Consider the following 20,511-nt stretch of genomic DNA (forward strand, 5'->3'; position numbering starts at 1 on the left):
TTTGGAGAACAAAAAAAGTATAAGTTATAATTTGGTGGCAATATGAGTGACGATTGATTTTCCAAAAAAATTAAAAAAGGTGTTCCATTCCAAATAAGAAAATTTTTGAGCTACGTATGTTTTAATTACGCTGCAATGAATGGTAAAGAAATAATTGTCGGTACTTTACCCTGTAAATGTAGATGTAATTCTTTGAAATACACTGAACTCAAACGAGGATCTATTAATCGCATAAAATTTCATCGTCATCATCTAAGTGCGATTTAATTGTCTTCTATGAAGCTTATTTATACACCGTAATGAAATATCTAATGACAGAAAAATCAGACTTGAGAAAACAACAAAAACGTATGGTGTCCTCATAGCTGTAAACGTGAAGACTTCCTCCCATCGACCGCGCTTAGATGTTGCACGGCTAGAAGAACTGCGGAACCACTCCTGGTACAGCGTCGCTCCAGAAGTCGTTCATTTCCCCCCAAATCCAGACCAGTCATACCTCTTCGCGCAATTATCGCAACAGATTCCATTTGGGGGGAGACTCCGTCCCTCGCCTTCGCTTCAAGAGGCCGTTCACACCGGGACTCCTACGCCCTCCCCTCGTCCCATCGGCGGGGTGGTTGTTGTCGTCGGCGAGCTGCAAGAGGCAGACTTCTTGCAGACGAACGAACTTGAGATCGTCGGCCGTTGACCCCGGACAGCTCACTCCGGTCGACACCTCTCGGCGGGTTCGCCTCCTTCTGCGGTTATAACCGGACCCTCACCCGAAGAAAAAATCGCTCATATCGAAAAGTGCACCCGATCCGATCCGTATTAATAGAAACGTGTGTTTCATAGGTATTCTCGTACCGAAAATAGGAGCTGCGATGTTTTTGTTTTCGGAACACTCCGCCAAGACCCAACATGTGTTACTCGTCTCATTTATATATAAATAAGTTCCTTTGTGCGATTGGCGGCGACGCAATTCGACGGAGGAGAGTCCCCTTCGTCGGTTTTTTTCTCGCTTCCACTGAACCAAATAAACATCGTCGACGAACAGGTTGTCATGGGGCCGCCTCCACGTGTCCCTTATTTTAGAATCGTGACGCATACGCTCGCAGAACAAGAGCTCATTGCTCGCCGTACAGTTATCGTTATTAATGTCTTCGTCCCTGCTTTTTTCCTCTTCGTCTTGGCGTCGCCGAATCTTCACCGTCGACGAAAGGGGAGTTACGCAAGCTTCCTGGAAGTCGATCGCGGAATTCCGCAAGGACAATCAGAACCGGTCGTCGGAACGACGATTTTTTTCCTCCGTTGGCGAGACAAGATCGTCGACGCTGGTTGGCCCCCATTTGGCTTTCAGAAAATCACGGATAATTGCGTGGTCGTGATGAGAACGGCAAAGGACGCGCGGTATCTTCGTGGATGGCCTTGAACCTCGCCAAACGAGTCTGCTGGCAACGACGCCAGGTCCACCGCAGACACACCAAATACGCTACCAAATCTCTCGACTTGTCCACGAACGCGCACTACGGTTCTTTCTGGGCGATGGTGCAACGGCTGCACCGATGCGTTCACCTCTTTTTCGAGAGCACCATGAAGCAAGCACCACAAGAAATTTTCATATCTTCGATTACGTGGAAGTTGTCGATGTTGAAAATTTGCGCGACTCAAGTTAATTTCAAGAAGAAATAAACATTTTCACCAACGCACTTTTTTGTCTTGTCGACCGCTCGTTGAGCAATGGAGGTTCTTGGTGGCCTCAAGGAGCACTTGCCAAAACAATAAAAACTTTAAATATCTTCAGTTACTTGGAAGTTTAAAAGGCGGATAAATGAAAATCTGTAAAAATAGCTTTAAAAGAAATAAGAACAATTCCGGCGAAACAAAGTATTCTAAATACGAGTATGTATACTTATGTACATTTTTTTAATAATTAAATTTAAAAATCACAGTTAAAATATTTTTTCAAAATATGTACTATCGCGGCCATCCAAAAGTGAACGTTTTTTTTTATAGTTTGATTTTTACTTTAAATCATAGGCGTCCTAAAATGTCAAAGTTTGACACTAGCGTTAAAAAAATTATTGAAACATTTTTTTTTTAAATGCTACATCTTACTCCGATTCAGACAGCTAGGGCTATTGAAAAGCTAGAAGAAAATTGGTCGTTGGCTGCTGTGACGAGAGAATTACATTGCAGTAAGACTTGCATCTTCAATATAAAGAGTCGTTGGCAAGAAAACAGGCTTGAGAGGCCAATACGAATAGGTGTGGAAAGGTTTCTTTACTAAAGTTTACTTTCATTTTAATAATGTATTAATTACCTCTCAGCCTCATTTTTATTAAACATTATTTATTACAACTTTTTATTATTAAAATAGTAACGTCTACTGCACGAACGCCAATGAATACAGCCTGATTTAATCTAATGAAAAATACGGAAATCTTCGCAAGCTATCGTTCACTTTTGGATGGCCGCGATTGTACATACATATGTACATGTAAAACGAATTTATATGTATGTATTTATTGACAGTGAAGAAAATTTTGTTTGTTGGTTTTATAATATGTAATTACAAATTTTCGGTTATACAAAAAATGTTGTGTATGTATACCTTGGCCGCGAAATCCTTAATCGAGATTGTTCAGCCTCGGCTGCAAGCGACCTCGACGACAATTCTTCTCTCGGTACGTTAAAGAATGATTTCGCGGCCTTGATATACAAATAAATAACTATTAATTTTAATTTCGGTAATTGTTCACTTTAACTACTTCTGGAATTTTCGCGTTTTTTCTGGCTAGACAGCCTCAGGGCGTCCTCCTAGATCGTGTCCCACCATTCAAACCTTGTGCAAATGCCTTTTTTTTTCTCTTGTTGTGTCTCAAGGTCGCGTCAAGTCTTAGTATAACTAAAGGGTAAGGAAAATTTTCATTTGCACAAGGGTTGACTGGTGGGAAACGATGTAGGAGGACGTCCTGAGGTTGTCTAGCCAGAAAAAACGCGAAAATTCCAGAAGTAGTTAAAGTGAACAATTACCTTAATTTCTCTCAAATAATCTTATAAAATTGCTAATATCAATACAACTTTGCAATTTTTAGCATTTTTCTAAAATATGAAAAGTAATAAAATCAACGATTTTTTTACGACCAATATTTTTTTAAATAATACTGGACTGATAACAAACAACCAAACATTTCTATTACTCTTGTGCTCCCTTCAATTAACCAATATTGACGTTCAACTTGTACCAAAGACAACAAATTGTTTCAGGATTTTACGATCTACGTATCTTTTTAAGGAACAGACTTCAGATTCAAGCACCAGACCGCTGTAATACGGAACACTCCATATATACACACACACAACAAAGATGACATCATTATTTCATTACCAGTAAGTCAATTGGTTTAATCCCATTCTTGCAAACAGAGTTCATGGGTTGTACTGAATTAGTTCGGATCAAAAATTAATCGCACGGAATAATTCCTGCGGACCTCGTTGATTTTTTCCATTTAATCGATTCGTCAAGGCCTAAAATGAACTTTTAAAAGCTCCGTGAACATTAGGGTTAATAATTAACAGACTTTTACGTTCGGAAATAGTACAATCAATTGCGAAGAATTGGGTTAAACAAAGGGGAGGATATTTTTCATGCTTACCCAAAGGGTGAAACCACAACACTAGCTGGGCTCGTGCGTGTAAACTTCCCACGTATAAAAAACGTACTGCCCCATCAAGATGTTGTATGTACTTATTTTATTAATTAAAAATTCTACATGGCATAAAAGATATTAGTGCGCTCTATTAAAATCTTGCTTGTACTGATTTTGTTCAATATGTAATTATATTTCAAAAACACACTAAATAATAACTGAAACCCTTGGAATGTAATGACTTCTTTATTTCCAAAAAGTCAAAAAGTCTCCTTATTAATTTATTAGACTTATTTTTTAAAGCAAGCTAACTCGCCAACAAAGTACTGTTTTCTCAATTTGGTTGTAGGCCGTAAAATTTTATTGCATATTATGAACGATTAACAGGCACAATGGTTGGATTTGAAAAGGTTACGAAGCGGGGCGTGCCATTTGCCGTACAATGCAAATCTGCAAAATGTACAATACAACCCCGCAAAAGATCTTTAACTTACGGTACCATAAAATTTTGCGACCTACAACCAAATTAAGAAAACGTAATAGGGTAGAAATCACACTGCACATTTAAAAATTAGTAATTTTAGCAGCAGTTTGTGGCGTTAAAACTGAATCGAACTTTTAATTGGGATGAAAATTCGAATTTTCCATCAGACAAACAGCCTCCCCCAATTAAGGATGTTTCCTATCACTCCCAACTTATAATTGGGACTCCCTTATCTCCATTCATTATTGCAAGCATCACTATCGGAAGAGCGAGTGTTTTCTCGATATACACGTTATAATTACTATCATTATCGGTTGTTTGTCGACGGCTAAATTGCGTTTGGATCAATTCTGCAAGACGATCAACGTCCGACGGTGTGTGCGGCGTTTCTAACCCCCCAAAATACCACCTGCGGTTGTGCAATCATCACCAGAACAACATTCACCATCACGACCAACCTTGACAGACACAAATTTAGTACAGGACAATAGCCAAAAAGATTGACGCAATCCGATGTTTTTGAGACGGTTTGGTGCCCGCGGAACCCGACGACCTCCCGACCCGCCAAATTCGCCACTTTCCAACGGGAACGAATCTGGACGGAACCGTCACCACGTCTCCGAAGAACCAGATGTTGAGCACGTGGTGGGTCGAGTCAACGAACTCCACCTCGAAGGGTACAAAAATCATCCGGATCGGAGGCGAACTTTTCCCGGAAATTGTTAAAATATCTCGCCGCTTTGGCATTCCTTCAATTTTTCCTTGGGACCTGCCAGGACGCGACTCATCCTTGCCGATTTCCTCTTGCACAGGTGGTGGCAACAAATATTTTTCAGCACGATGGTGATGGTCGATACGGTGGTGGGAATTTCACGGAACCTCTTCGGTGCCATTAAAAGTCCATTCGGGCCGAAGGACCAAAAACAAAAGTCGACACGGAGATTCCGGCCGGCTCTTCTCTATACCGAGTAATTATACGAAAATGGCTCCGAGCCAAAAACGTGTTGGACATGTTGGCATTTCTGGTGGGACTTGACCATTCTTCGGGGGGACTCTACGCCCGAAGTTATACATAGCACTCGACGTTCCTCGCTCTTTGCACCCCATCGTCGCCATCTTGCCGCGAAAAAAAAGACACTCGATCGATTAATTCCTCGTTAGCGGGCCAGATGATGCTCGTCGAAGCGTTGACATTGTGCACCTTTTTCGACTTGCGAGAGCGGCCGCGCGATGGCGTTTATGGAGGCTCCGGCCTGCTTAACATTCTGAATTATGAACGTCGCCTCGCCCGTGGGGTTCTCTCCCCCTTTGTGTTCGTCGCTTTTGTATCTTTTGACGTGTGTCACGACGTCTTTGTTTAGTTTAATATTCGTCGACGTCGTTAGGCCGCGTCCTTAACAGTCGCGAGAGATAAAAATAATCTAGTCGGGTTTCTGGTGTGTGCGAGAGTGCGTACACGTTAAAAAAAAAGTAATCTTTCGGTATCTCTGTCGGAATGCGGAGAGTGTCGTGTGGGCCAGACAAGGACGCAACAACTTATCTCCGAATAAATTCGACCGATAAATAACGTTGTGCAGGCGCCACATTATTTATACGGTTGCGGCCATTACTTGTTGATCTCGTCAATTTGTCACATTGACGAGACGATTTTCAGACGATGGTGAAGCGCTTCCGACGACAAAACAAGCACCATCGATGCTGATGATCGAACGATTGCATTTTCATCGAACGATGATCACATGGAAAAGTAATTTCAATGGTCGGGTTGAGATCTCGATGGTAAAAGTTCGAAAGCAGACACAGTTTCGTTCCCAACTTTTACTAGACGTAATCCCGGACACGACTTACCAAAAAAAAAAACACCAACAATGCTTCATTATAAGCATACTTAAATAATGGACTCGACGTCTACCGAATGACATTCAATTTGTCTTGATTCTTCTGTTTACTCCATTTTTGAAATCGTCCCAACTTTGCAATAAATTTTCATTAATACTTAAGCCTCGCTTAACACGACAAATGCGACTCGGTTGTAGTTTTGCGAAGAATACGGCTCATTTTGTAATAAACAAACCCGTGTGAGCATTGCAGATAAATTACTTTGGCACTAGATTAAATTTTTGTCAACAACATACTGCTACACTGTTATTTATCAAAATATTATGGATGTTCAGGACATCACGTCGGACTGCAAAATAAAATACGACAGGAATACTTTGGCTGTCCCGAAAATAGTACATTGTTCGACGACCGTGTAATGACGGCTATTACTCACGAAGTGAAGTTTGTTTACGGCACGACTCGTACAAGAGCGACTAATACACGCGATTTGAATACGATACTTTTTATATGATGTATCAATATTGCGCTGCATCATAGCCTGTGCGATGATTTGCAAATGCAATTTTGTATGAATATCATTACATTATAATAATTAAGAAGACATAATTTACATCTTTTGATAATTTATTTTTAGAATAATCTCAGTCACAACATCTAAAATTGTCACTTTTTTATTGCCTTCTATTTACAAAAGAAAAGACGCTACCATTGTGCGTAATATAAATTACCCAACATTGTACTCTGAATGTTATTTAATTTTGTCTTGTTTACTAAATAAAGTTGCACTTTGATACCTAATTTTCTTTTGAGATGACCTTCCCTAACAAACACTAACTGATCGCAATTTTTTAAATTTCTCATCTGCATTCATTTCTAATTATACAAGGTTTTAAAACAGTTGTTTGCATGAATGTGTTTAGATACATATGTTGATAAAAAAAATCAACACATCGGATTAAATCATCTTTGACAGTTCGGACAGAAAAAAATTTCATTTCAATGTTCTACAATGAATAGTATGACTTATGACAGACATTTTTTAAAACTGTTCCTAAATAATCTGTCTTACTACTTGACTTATTTTATTTATTATAAAAAATTAAAACAATAATTTTATGGAAAAATATTACGAGTAGTTAGCAGTCTGGTTGGTACTCCTAAAAATAATTCAAACAAAGGATACGTTGTACAATTTTAAACCTCTCAAAAGGACGTCAAGGGAATTTTCAAATTATTTTTCTAATTAAATATTTCAAGGCAACTATCCACTCAAATTTTTCCTGGAATGAAACAACTGTTAATAAAAAATAAACCAGTATAAAATATCCTTATTAATATTTATAAATCATATTTTTTTTTTTTTTGACCTATTAAAACGAAAATGATTCTTTCATTAAGTTGTCTTGAATAATGTTGGCGCTTATTTTAGAACCATATTTTTGTGTACAAAGATTAAATGATCACCGATTTCACAAAATATTATTTGAGGTGTTCATTATTTTTTGGACTGCAAGTTCTGCTGACTAAGATTACCAAAGGCTTAAAAGCGACATGATAGTCATTGCTGTAAAAATCTGAGATGTCCAGTTTTAAAATTGTCATTATTTACCACTATATTATTTTTCTGTTTTATTTATAAAAAAAAATAGTTTTCATAATATGTAAATAAAAGAGCCAGAAAGTGTTTGCCGAACTGTGTATCGCAAGATTGCACAATGAGTGATAAAAAAAAAAACAGAAAAAAAAATATTCAAGTTGTAATTACTGCTTTTCCACTACTAGTCTCAGAAGGCTTCATTATTGACTCTCGAACCGACCCCAGAAGTAGAATTTCTCTCCCAAGGTTAATAATAATTTTCATTATTAACCTAGGTGAATAATGAACAGCCGTCACCTAGCAACGAAAGATTTTCGTTGATTTCATTGATTAACGTAGACGATTTTCATAGGAACCGTTGAAAAATGAGAATTCGGATCGTCGCATCGGACAAAATAATTTTATTAATAATTATTATCGAAAGGGTTTTAACGTATCTAGTAGTGGAAAAAATAGTATATAAACCACGGTGAAGAAGTCCCTTATAGCCTTCGCGCCTTAGAACCGTCGGCACGTCTCGGGCTCTAATCTTGGCACTCTGGCTATAATCATGAACTTCTTCACCTCGGTGTATAATATACTATTCTTGTCACTTTTGAAATACAAACATGTATGAAAAAAAACTGATTTCTATACTTATAAAAATTTGTGCGAAACATTTTTTTTTAATTAGATCTAATACCAATCTTTAGAAGTTATTATCTCCAGAATAACACTAATAATTATTTGCAGTTTTTCTTTAGTCCGAAAAACCGTTAACAAATACTTTTTATGTTTTTCTTCTTCATTTCGCTCAAAGAGATTAACATTTTTCGCAGAATCGCAAAGACAATCAGCCAACTTATCTTTATTGGCAAAATTGTGCACAACAAATTTGGGTTCAATGTAGAGATCCTAAAGCATATTGGAAATGTTTGAATATAACAGAAAACAATTTATTTCGATTATTAAGAAAAACAACAAAAACAACTTGTTATTTTGTTCGCTGTTTACTTCATTCATTTGAAAAATCATAAGATTTGATGCTATCCAAAAGTGTTTTTTTTTTTGGCGTAATGTAAAAAGAAACTTTAAGACCCGGTTTATTCAACTTCAAGTAAATTTATCTGGCCAGTAGTTGCTATGATTTACAATCTGCTATTGGTAGATCCATGGTAATTACCATTCAAATAAAGTTACTTGAATGTGACTAAACTGGGCCTAAGCTAGTATGACACGATACTAAATTTCACAGAAAATTCTGTAAAAATTACAAAGACAGACTATGATCCTGATCGTTCATTGGTCCTGATCGAGGGTCTCCTCATTTTCTAACAAATTTTCTACAAAATTTAGCATCGTGCCAAACTAGCTTTAGTATACAATTTGAAGACAGTTTTTATCTTTTAGCTCGATTCATATTTTGAAGTTTTATCGATTATTTTCGTCGTAATAATTTAGTTACAGAGTAAATGATGTTCAATTATCATTTATCACTGTCTAAAAGGACCTTGTTTTACGCAGCGCTCGTGCGCGTAAATTTCCCACTTGTATAAAAAGTACTTTTTTATACACATGTTGCATAAATAACATGTAGGTATAACAAGACAGATACACAAGAGTGTAGAGTGTATCTGGCTTCATGAGTCCTTCAAGCTTTCTCGATTTTGACTAAATAAATCACTTTCAAAATCTTTCCAACTGAAAAATTTAAATTCACGCCTGAATGCTCAAGATACCTAGATTTTTCTTTTAAATCGATCCGATAAATTAAGATATGCATCTGCAACCCATTTCCCGCGTACATGTTATTAATTTTTTTAGTTGCGAAACATCTCGGGTCTCAGTTGATGAATAATTTTTTGCAAATCCGTCGGCAATTCGATATTGTAATCATCTCAAAATCGAAACGAAACGCATTCGGCTGTCCGTGCTTCCTCGCGACCATCGTCCTTGCGGGCATTTTTTCCCAATTTTGCATACATTTGAAATACGTTACATTTTTAGTCGCCGTCTTGAATTAACAACGTTGCAAACGGCGGAGTGAACCTTGAAACGTCACGTCGTTATGCTAAAAGTACGATTTCTGTGTGTACCAGAACCGGCGTGTAAAAGTAACAGCGCAACCTGCCGACTCCGTAATTCGGTTGACCCATAAAAACGCCTCGGCGAAGGTTACGTGCGCGACTTCCACCGGCGGTTGCACCTCTGCAGATGTCGCCGGCGAGGACGTCGTCTGCGGCCGTGGGCAAACGTGGCGCCTGCCATATTTACACAACGTCTTCCTCTCGAAAACTCCTCGCGCTCACGACCGCCCGCCGGATCTCCGTGTGTTTTATGTGGCGGCTGTAAAAATCGCCCGAGGACACCACCATCGACTATCGACCATAAAATCGAGAAGCGTACCATTCGCTCGAATAAAGTATTATTCTGGGACGGAGATATTTACGATATGGTGTGCTATTAATAAAAAAAAAAAACGAACTCGCTGTCGAAGGCGCCATCGGTGTTGTTCATTTTGATTTTTGACCTTTTGGACGGCAACGTCGAGGTCTCCGCTGCGACTCGCTGAATTCCTCGGGGTACCTTCGAAATTGATGAATTACACGTTACGCTCGTTGTGGCTTTTCTGCTGCCAAGGTCGTCCAAGACAGGTGACTCGGAGGGGGTTTCCGAACGATTCTGTGCTGGGAAAGTAGCGGTAACCGGCAATATTTTCGAACTGATTGATTTCCCGATTTTCCGGGAAATCTGGGGAAACGAGCGGAATCGGGAAAGCGAACGGTGCTAATTTGAAATGGTCGTCGAAATACTGCAGACATCCGATGGATAAATTTCGACACCCAAACCACACTTGCGCAAAAATTAACCGTACGGTTGTCGATCGGAAATTGCACTACTGCAAATTTCCACTACACTCGCTGAATGCTTAACAGACAGTGACAAATGCTAAATACAGATACTGCTGTCTGTACATTCCGGTATTGAACACCTAGACCAAATGACCTTTACCCGACGTCCAATTATACATATACAGTGTGGCAACGAAAATTAACACTCTCACTGTGTATTTCCCCACTTGTGACACCTGTTCGAATATAAATTATTAAGTTAAAAAAAATATATTTTTGGTAAATTATTTTACTTGTACAAAAACTCGGTGACATTTTGCAACCGTTTAAAATAAAACACTCTTAATAGTTAGCTGGAAAGTCGAGAAAAAAAACAAGAAATAGAAACGCATTTGACGTATCTTCGTTTTATAATAAAGTCACTTATTATTCTTATTAAATACCTATCATTTTTGTGGAAAATCTTTATGGTTCTAAACAGAGTTCTAGAAATCATCAGTTAGATTTCTTTTGCTGAATACTTTTCTTCTTCAAATTCAAAATAACACTTCACCAGTCATTTATTTTATCGAAAAGAAAATAATTTTCCCAATCACACAGAAAAAAACATTTTTCTTGTTATTGTTAGTCGCATAGTTAAGCATTTTTCTGTCTTATTTGGGTTCTGGGTACTTTATTCATATGTTTTTATTACTTCAACCAGGCCAACTTGATAATTATTTCTAGTCTATAGTTGAATTTTTGAATCTTCAAAGTCCAATATCTCAAAAACTTTCCTTTGTAACATCTTTTTCAATAGACGTATCCTAAAACTCTAGTGTTGCCTTATCCTTCGTTGAAAATGCAGGATCTGATTTAAAATTTCGAAGTGAAGTGGCTGGAGGCGGCGTAATGACCTAACAACTATACCAAGTTACGGCCCCTATGTGCCAAATAACATCCTAAAATTTCAGATCTGTAGCGTTAACAAGAAAAAAGATAAGCTCACCCCAACTGCGCGCGGACACCTAGTACATAATTATATAAAAATTAAAACAAATCGGAAATCCTTTTTCGACTCCAATTTACTTTGTCTTTTATTTCTTTATACAGAGCGATTACAAAAATTGGGTCTACTTTTCTGAATTTATGCACCGCTGGATCGATTAGTCGCAATTTTTCAACTCCATAATAATTTTCTTCTTTATACTTTTATTATTATAGTATTTATTTTTAACCAATTAAAAAATAAAATTATGTACTTAAATTTCACAGTGAATTACGATTATCATTATTAAGTCAATTTGAAAAAGTCTAAATTACATGTTACATCAATTTTTTTATTCGACACTCAGAATTTGAGAATTTTCTCCTGTGTGAACGGATTTTGATAAATTTGAAAACTTGTCAAAACGAAACGTCAAGCTAATTTTAGAGATTTTCAGCGATTTGGAGCCTTTGGGGGGCTCGTCGAACAAAAAAACGTTGTATTCAACTCGTTCTTGTGTAATTTGAGCCTTTTTTGACATGAGTGGGCCAGTTTAAAACTCGAGTTTTAAACTGGCCCACTCATGCCAAAAAATCCCAAATTACACACGAACTCGTTAAATAAACTACTATTAATTCGCCAAGTACCATTGGTGGACATTAAAAGCTGGGACAAGATGACAATTGTATAAAGTCAAAAATTACAAAATTTTTGTCGGTTAAATTTGGTTTTTTACGAAAAGGTTATAAAAATTATGACGGGGTGAATGATGTTTATTTGTCAAACCATCAAGTTAAAGTTCAGTTTGTTTCATACTGAATGATATTATTTGTTTTCCCAATTAAATAGTTGGTAATTATTCACTGAATGGGTTTTTTGGTGGTCAAAACAGGTAGGTAACAAAAAAACATTGAAACTCGATGGGGTAAGAGTTGATTGCAAAGATTGCAAAGATGTGATGTCAATGTGACAACAGTTAATCTGACAATTTGTGACAAAGCGAAAGTTTGATGCACAATGAAAATTTTTTCGATGTCCCAGCTTTTAATGTCCACCGATGGTACATACAAAAAAAATTGATAAAAACATTACAACGTCCAAGCCAGATTCACCTTTGTGTGATTCCTTGAATACTATATTGGGTGATTGTAAAAAAAATCGTACCTCTTATCAGCACGTTCATTATTTTTCAACAAAGAATTAGAATCAGTTTTAAAACATTTTCTAATTATTTTCATATTTATAAAACTAAAAGTAAATTTTAAGTAAATTAGGAACTTTACTTTTTAACTTTCCACAATCCCAAAAAAAAAAACTAAAATCGCAAGTTCTCTTTGTTTATATATTTTGAAGGTTGCAAATTATGTTTTTAACGGATTTTTCGATCAACCAAAGGTAGTAGAGTAATCGGAAATCGTATTAATGCAAAATAGCATCCTAATAATCAACTGTTAAAAAAAAATTGTAATGTGATTTTCACCATTTCATCGTATTTCTTCATTATACAATATCCAAATTAAAGCTACATATCTCTAAAATTCTCTTAACAGTATACCAGGTGTCCGCCTCATTTCAATTGTCAAAAAATAAGTAGTCTCCGTTTTTAAACTTTTTGTCACTATTTTGCCTCCGTAGGCACTTTTATTATGTCGCTTCAAGTAAGAAAAATTAATTAACCAAAACGCTTTAAAATGATCCAAGAAGCCCGAAGTATTTATTTAAGAAAGAAATTACAACTTTCTTTCGTTAATTACCTATGTACTTTGTAGAGTCCACACTACATTTTAATGGATGTTAAAAATTGTCAACTAAAAATAATTAGAAACTTTGTATTGTAACAGCAAATCACACCTGCTCTAGAACTTTTTGAGAAATACATGAGGAAAAAAAAACAAGAAGCAAATGTTCAATTTGTTTCAATCCATGTGACCGAAAAATAGAACGTTGTAAATTCGAAAAGAAATTTTATCGAAGTTCCTGAAAAAGTAGAGTGATTGGATTGTCACAGTCGGGATGATAAACAGTGCGAACTATGAAAAACGACTTTACAGTCAAATTAGCTGATAACAGGATAAAATTTATGGTCAGGACGAAGCTGCCGGATAGCTCGACTATCCAAATCAGAACAATAAATTGTTAAAAAGGTTCGATACATTTTTTAGAAAGGATAAAGTAGGTAGATACAACAACAACCAATAAACCGTGCACCATAAATTCAGATCTTGTTTGGAGTTACATATTTCAATATGGAAAGAGCAGTTTGTGCTATTTTTCTAGTTATTTTGACAAAATTGTACCAATTTTTTTTTCTTCGATTTAATAAAGATTGTACCTAAATGGTACAGTACCAATCTTGTTAACGACATGTGTAAAAGAACGAATAGACAACCAGGAAGTTTATTATTCCAGAATAATGTCCTGTTCTACATATTCTATTCTTTCTAGAAGTATGAATTAAATATGGATTTAGATCATCGCTCGAAAATTTTGCACAATTATTGATGGCCAGTAGAAACTCGAGTGAATTATTATTCATAATGCAATGACAGATTCTGCGAAATAATTTAACCCAAACCAGAACCGTATGGAAAGCTTGAAAGTCAACAGGGACTCTTATGCTGTTGGGGTTATCGTTGGTAAAAATCAATTGTTTTCCTGAAAACGAGTTAAAACCTATAATTGGCACCAAACAATCGTACCAAGGCAATAAAATTCCATCGAATCGTAGTTTTTGCGAAGTTGTAAAGCGACCGCGATTCTCGTGTTAAAAATTTCTCAGGATATAAAAAAAAACTATAAAAATATAACGCATAAATATAAATAAATTTCAATGCGTCTCTTTGCATGAATGATTTTGGGTTATTTTCATATTTCTGGTGCGACCCGGAGGTCATCACACCGACGCGTCCGAAGACATTTGAAAAATGGGATGAACGAGGAAGAAGGCAGTTGTTGAGATCAAAGATGATCCCAACCAACCAACCAATGTCGTGGATAAGATAAACCGAAACCCCCAAGTGGGAATGGAGTGTGTGGTGGTGTCTCACCTGTTTCTTCTTGAGCCCCGCGCAGACCGCCGGGAAGGGCATCTTCCCGTCAAACTGTTCCTTGAGGTCGTCGACGTACTTGACGCACTGGTCGTGATCCTGCTGATCCTTGGCCACCCGCAAGTACACCCTCCAATTGGCCGAGTCGAAGCCCCAATGCACCGTCCTATTCTCGGAGAAGTGTTTGTGAACGTGACATACGAACTGCTGGGGCGAGAAGCCGCCCCTGCAGTCTGCACATTCGATGCACTTGGCGTTCTTCGAGGTGTACAACTCGGGATAGCACACGCCCGTGCATTTCCCGAAGCACTTGTGATAAACGGCGAACGACACTGAGCCCTTCCTCGGCCTGATCTGCGCCCCATCCTGGCCGTGCAGGAGGGCGCTGCACAACCGCTCGGCGTCCGTCTTGGTGATGAGGCCCGAGCTGGCGGCCGTGCTGGGCAGGATGCCCCCGTTCTTGAGCACGTTGAGCTGCTCGGGGGTGCACCTCGAGCAGTAGATCTGCAACTGGTCGCACTCGTGGTTGATCTGGGGGAGGGAAAAGTCGCGCAAGACCGACTTGAGCACCTGGGGCAGGCACAGCCGCTTCTCGCCGCCCACCACGAAGCAGGAGATCGTCTCCCCTTCTAGGATGGTCTCGGTGCGCTCGCTGCATGATTTGTCGGGGGTGGTGAGGATGGGCAACTGCTGGACCGCGAACGGCACCGGCACGAATTCCTCCTCCTTGATCTCGGGCGAGGGCAGCTCGCTCTTCGCCAGCGACAGGCCTGGGCCCTGCAGGCTCTTGGTGGCGCTGTGCTGGTAGTTCTTCAGCACATTCTTCAAGTGGGGAGTCACTTCCATCGTGACGCGCTTAGGCGGCTCTAGGGCATTCCCTCACACCACCTGGGGGGCCGTCACCATCGCCCCATCGCACTGTCATAGACCTCACTTGTTTCGTGCACTGTCGTAGACTTCACTTGTTTCATGCGGCTGTGGCTGACGTTACGTAACCGGCGTTACTGCCGCCGAAAGAAACAGGATTAATCGCGAACACTACGGCTGTTTCGAACGCGAACCGTGTCCTTCCAAGCCTCTCCGTCTCTGTCTCTCCTCACCGACCGCCGCAGACGTTCACCTAAACTTGTCTGAGACTGTGACCGGCAATAATCGTCTCGCCTGTTTTGCAGACTGTTGCGACCGCACATGCGCACACTCCTCCAGATGGGCCTCCACACCGGATTTACGCCGAAAAACACCCCCGAAACTGTCAACAGGGCCTCACTGCTCGACGACGGCGTCACCTCAACCACCGCTACTAAGGGCCGACCACCACTTGGACGACGACAACTTTCGCAACCGCTCCGGCCATGGCGCAGACGAACTCGCAATGCTCTCTGTGGAAAGTCTAGCCGGACCCCGCCGAGCCCCGCGGCCCCCGCAGACACTCGGTGGGTCACGTGATCGACCTTCCCGTCAAAATAGGCGACGTGCCGGAGCGCGTCCGCGCCCGGGGCAGGGGGGGGACCGACCAGAGGGGAGCGGGGCCGGGGGGGTTTGGTGTGGCGGTGATCGAGTCGCACGTGCATTGCACTCTCGGACGAATTAAACGGCGTTTCTTCGAATTCTTCCGGTACGCACAGCCTGCTTTGCCATCTTCGGATCGGGAAGTTGGCGGTCGCGGTGGCCGCCGCTCGCGAAAACAATTCAACCAGGAAGTCTGTCGTTTGGGATCGCGGTAGGCTGGGGCCGGACGAGATCTGGTCTGAGCTTGATCTGACAACCGAAACGATTTTCTTGCTTGATACCGTCCTAATTGTCATCGAGTGTGCTAGATAAAAAGTACAAGTCTGTCGATGTCTTGTTGTGGTTTCTCACGATGACGTCACTTTTGCTATTTCAAGATAAAATGCGTGTTTTGCAACACAGTTATCTGTCCAAAACTTATCAATCGCCAATCTTGGTAGATAATGATTGTCACTGTCAGAAGTGACAAACTGGATTATATTCTCGGACTGTACAAGTACATGTTGACGAAAATATTTTTCATCGTTGACATTACAAATGTCAAGTTTCAACAATTTTCAAATGTCTTGTCGACGTCATTAAATAATGTGTCTTATTCTTAAAACACCACTTGTTAGGTTTAAAACATCAAACCCACATTGTACGAATCAAGCTCCAACGCACGGATTCTTAATGAAAAACTTTTTGAAGACACGTTAGGTGCGGACCATGTGGTCAATAACTTTTATATGTTCTCATAAATTGCCGTAATGTCTCGAAATCGTGTTATTTTTTAATTGGACGTTTTATTTGACATTAACTCGTGCTACAGTTGATATTATCAAAAAGAATCAAAGCTACTATACCAAACAGTTAAGGAAAATTATGACTGATTTTATCATTATTTGGTGAGGTTTTCTGCTGTTCCTAATTTAGAACTTCTTCAAAGTCAGTGGTGTAAATGTCATGTTTATAATAGGTAAAGAGTGATCAAATTAATTTGTAATGGAGTTATCCATGAATCCGACATCGTATGTCGTTACTTGAATTCCACGCTCCAACAAATACAGCTTGAAATACATGTTAGATCTCGACATATCAATCGCAAAAGACAAAAGACATCCGGATTCAAATACATGGATGACTTGATTACAAATTAATTTGTTCACTCGTTATCTTATGAGTAAATTTCGGATTTTTATGCACAAGAAATGATTCAAATATGCGCATAAATATGTCACGTTTTTCCAAGAAATATGTTAAATATTATGCTCCTTTTCTACCATTTATGCATTTTTATGCAGTTTGTAAGTTTCAATAAATACATACTCCTATTAGTTGAACATTATAATTTATATCAAATTGCTATATTTTGCTATACATACATATATTCAAAAATCTATAAATTATAAAATAAGTGTGTATTAAACAAAATTTTACCGTATGATCATTTAAATTTATAATTAAAAAAGGCTATGACTTTAAAATTATATTGGCAACACTGTTGACACCTTGATTTTAATTGTCAAAGTGACGCTTCAAAATTCAATACAAAATATGAAACGGCGAGTTGACGTTGTATCCAAACCGGGTGTTCGATACAACTGTTAACTCGCAGTTTCATATTTTGTATTGAATTTTGAAGTATCACGTTGACAAACCAGATGAAAATGTCAACGATGTTGCCAATATAATTTTGAAGTCATAGCCTACTTTAATTATGAATTTAAATGATCTCACGGTGTAATTAACAATGACTTAGATAAGGGGCGGCTATGACTTTGACAGTGTCAAATTTTTCGTATCTAAGCTACCTTTAGCTAGTAAACGTCAAACGACTACCACTATTAATCAAATTTTAACGCAAAAATTGTTTTTACTTCAGAAAATTCATCATTGAATCTTACTTTCGTAATGGTGTTTTCAATAACGGAGAATAGACATACAGCGCTGTTGCTTGTTTGGCCGAGTTTCGACAAAAATTTCCAAATTTTGCCTTTTTGGAGTCACATTTCTTGAATGTTCTAAGAAATACGGTTAGAGTGAAATTGGGAATGTAGAACATAAGAAAGGGGCTGGAAGGCCAACAGTACGTATCCTAGATGCTATAGTAAAAAATGTTAGGCAACAAATGGAAAATAAAAATTGTTTTTATTTAAAGAGGGTTTATCCGCTTGGAGACATCGTTCAAAATCTCAGGGTTTTTTAGCTGTATCCATACTTTTTAGCGACTCTGTATATTAAGATTAAGTGCGTTATATGAGTGCATGAAAAGGTCTTTTAACGCACAAAAAACATCTTCACGCACTATTTTCCTTTTCCAAATGCCCTCTTCTTAAAGGTAGATTTTGATTGGAACTTTGCATTAAATAAATATTCACTACGTGCTTACTTACAATCATTCCCCACAACCTGCAATACTTAATGACAACGTCACTCAATTCAAAGTAGGGTTATAATCAGATAAGGGTTATTTCACATTAAAAGTCAAGACAATGACGTTGATGTTCCACTTTTTTTGCCCGCAATAGTACACTGTACTATCGCGGCCAAAATACTTTGGTCGTCAATGTGACATAAATGACATTCAATTGTAAAGCAAACTTTAGGATGTTTAACCTTATTTTTTACTACTGTCAAAATTATTTTAATCTATCAGTGTCATACGGGTGGGGTAAATCGCAGCTGCGGAGGCAGGGTTCAAAAGCAAAAGATCAACATGGTCGCGGTTTAGACAACCTTCAGAAGCAAGTAAGACGATTCTATATTTATCAAAAACTGAAGATGCCAAATTTTTGACAAGAATAATTTGAAATTGTCATGTATATTGACATTAATAGTTGATTTACATTTGAAGTGTCAAAAAGTGACGACCAAAGTATTTTGGCCGCGATAGTACGATCAGTTTTAATCTAGATTAGATTCCGAAAGATAATCTAAAAACTTGAAAGTTTGATAATTGGCGCCAGTTACGAGTCAATTTTTGTTTTCTATGTCAAAACAAATTTGGGCATACACGTGTGTAAAACACTGAAACAAAGAAGTGAAATAATTACATATTATTATGTACGCTGGGGGTATTTTACAGCGCAAAAACTAGATGTAAAATACCTACCGTACGACATTTGTATATTGTACTTGACTCACTCGGTATATTAGACTTTTCGACTGACCAAATGTTTTATTTTGCACTTTTACAGATTTTTATGAAACAAATGTCAAACTTTTTGACATACAGAGCTGCCAGCCCGATAGGTCGTATTTTCCCTATTACGATTATGTTTATTTATTAGTCAATAAAAATAATAGTAGTTTTTGTAATTTGCCTCCATTTTGATTCTCTAATAGACATATTAACGAACGCGACGTCATCATCTGGAATGTCCTTATAGCCATTATTTCACGGAACATTTTACGAAAATTTTTAGGTTGGCATAGCTTGATCCGTCATGCGTGTCAGTTTAAATTACAAAATGTGAAAAGAATTATTTATCAGGATTTATCAGGCAACAAATTCGCGACCGTATTTTTGGCAATTTCACGTATTTCAGCGGGCGTACTATTCCGGACACGGAATCTTGGCCAACATTTTTTTGACATTTCTAAAAAACATGATGTAAACCAACCATTAGTGTCAATAATAAGTGACAATTATTAAAAACCACTTTGAAGTTTTTCTTGTGACATCAAAAAAGCAGGGAAATGGCATTATCGAGTCAAAAGTTGGGTTATATTTAATAAAGGGCAGTTCACACATATTTGTCAATTAAATGTCAGTTGTGGCCAAGATTCCATGTCCGGAATAGTACATGAAAGATTATCTTCCATATTCGTGTTTTGTGACAGAATTTATAGAAAACAAAAGGCGACTTTAAAGACTTCATCAAATTTTCACTTTTAAAATTAAGACATTACCAACCGCCACAAAAATCCCTTAATCGAGGAAAGTAAACATTTTTGTTTAAAAACGGCTTAAAAAGGGCAAATTACAAAAAATAGTATAAAAAACTCGTTCCATAAGACCTTGAAGCACTCATTCTTTAAAATAACTCGTGGCTACGCCACTCGTTTTTTAATCTTGAATTCGTGCTTCAAGACTGGTCTTATGAAACTTGTCTTTTAATATACACGAGTTCGTGTGTAAATTAAGCTTTTTTTGGCCCACGAGTGCCAAAAAAGACCCAATTTACACACGAACGAGTTGAATACAACGTTTTTTTTTTGTTCGACGAACCCCTTAAAGGCTCCAAATCATTTAAAATCTTTAAAATTAGCTCGGCGTTTCGTTTTGACAAGTTGACATTTATCAAAATCCGTTCACACAGGAGAAAATTCTTAAATTCTGATAGTGTCGAACAAAAAAACATTTATCGAAAAAATAAAACATAAATTTATTTTGTCGACTACCATAGCGAAAATACAATTTTAACGTACTGATTCAAGGAGAGAAAGTGACATTTTGTCTGTTTAGGCAGGTAAATTACTTTTCCTGACTTCGACTATGCCTACTTAACTGACGCGAGCAAAAAATTCTGGTCGTCAATGTCATTTTAAAATTTGGTTAGATTGTCACAAATAAAAAAATTTCCCTGTTTGATTATGCTTATATTAACAAAGTGTCAA

At 38.0% G+C, this 20,511-nt stretch overlaps 1 protein-coding gene and 1 long non-coding RNA gene across 2 annotated transcripts in view; one reads left to right on the top strand and one right to left on the bottom strand.

The window, feature by feature from the left end:
• Snoo (Sno oncogene) overlaps positions 1 to 15,804 on the bottom strand; it is a 56,298-nt gene extending 40,494 nt beyond the window's left edge. The window contains exon 1 of the mRNA XM_069059360.1: positions 14,401 to 15,804. Coding sequence (XP_068915461.1) covers positions 14,401 to 15,246 — 846 coding nt within the window. The 5' untranslated portion in view covers positions 15,247 to 15,804. The remainder of the gene's footprint in view (positions 1 to 14,400) is intronic.
• Positions 1,862 to 20,511, top strand: part of LOC138139168 (uncharacterized) — a 45,934-nt gene continuing 27,284 nt past the window's right edge. The window contains exon 1 of the long non-coding RNA XR_011162218.1: positions 1,862 to 2,270. This is a non-coding gene — a long non-coding RNA (uncharacterized lncRNA). The remainder of the gene's footprint in view (positions 2,271 to 20,511) is intronic.

The sequence above is a fragment of the Tenebrio molitor genome, chromosome 9 (assembly GCF_963966145.1).
Source record: "Tenebrio molitor chromosome 9, icTenMoli1.1, whole genome shotgun sequence".
NCBI classification, from domain to species: Eukaryota; Metazoa; Arthropoda; class Insecta; order Coleoptera; family Tenebrionidae; genus Tenebrio; species Tenebrio molitor.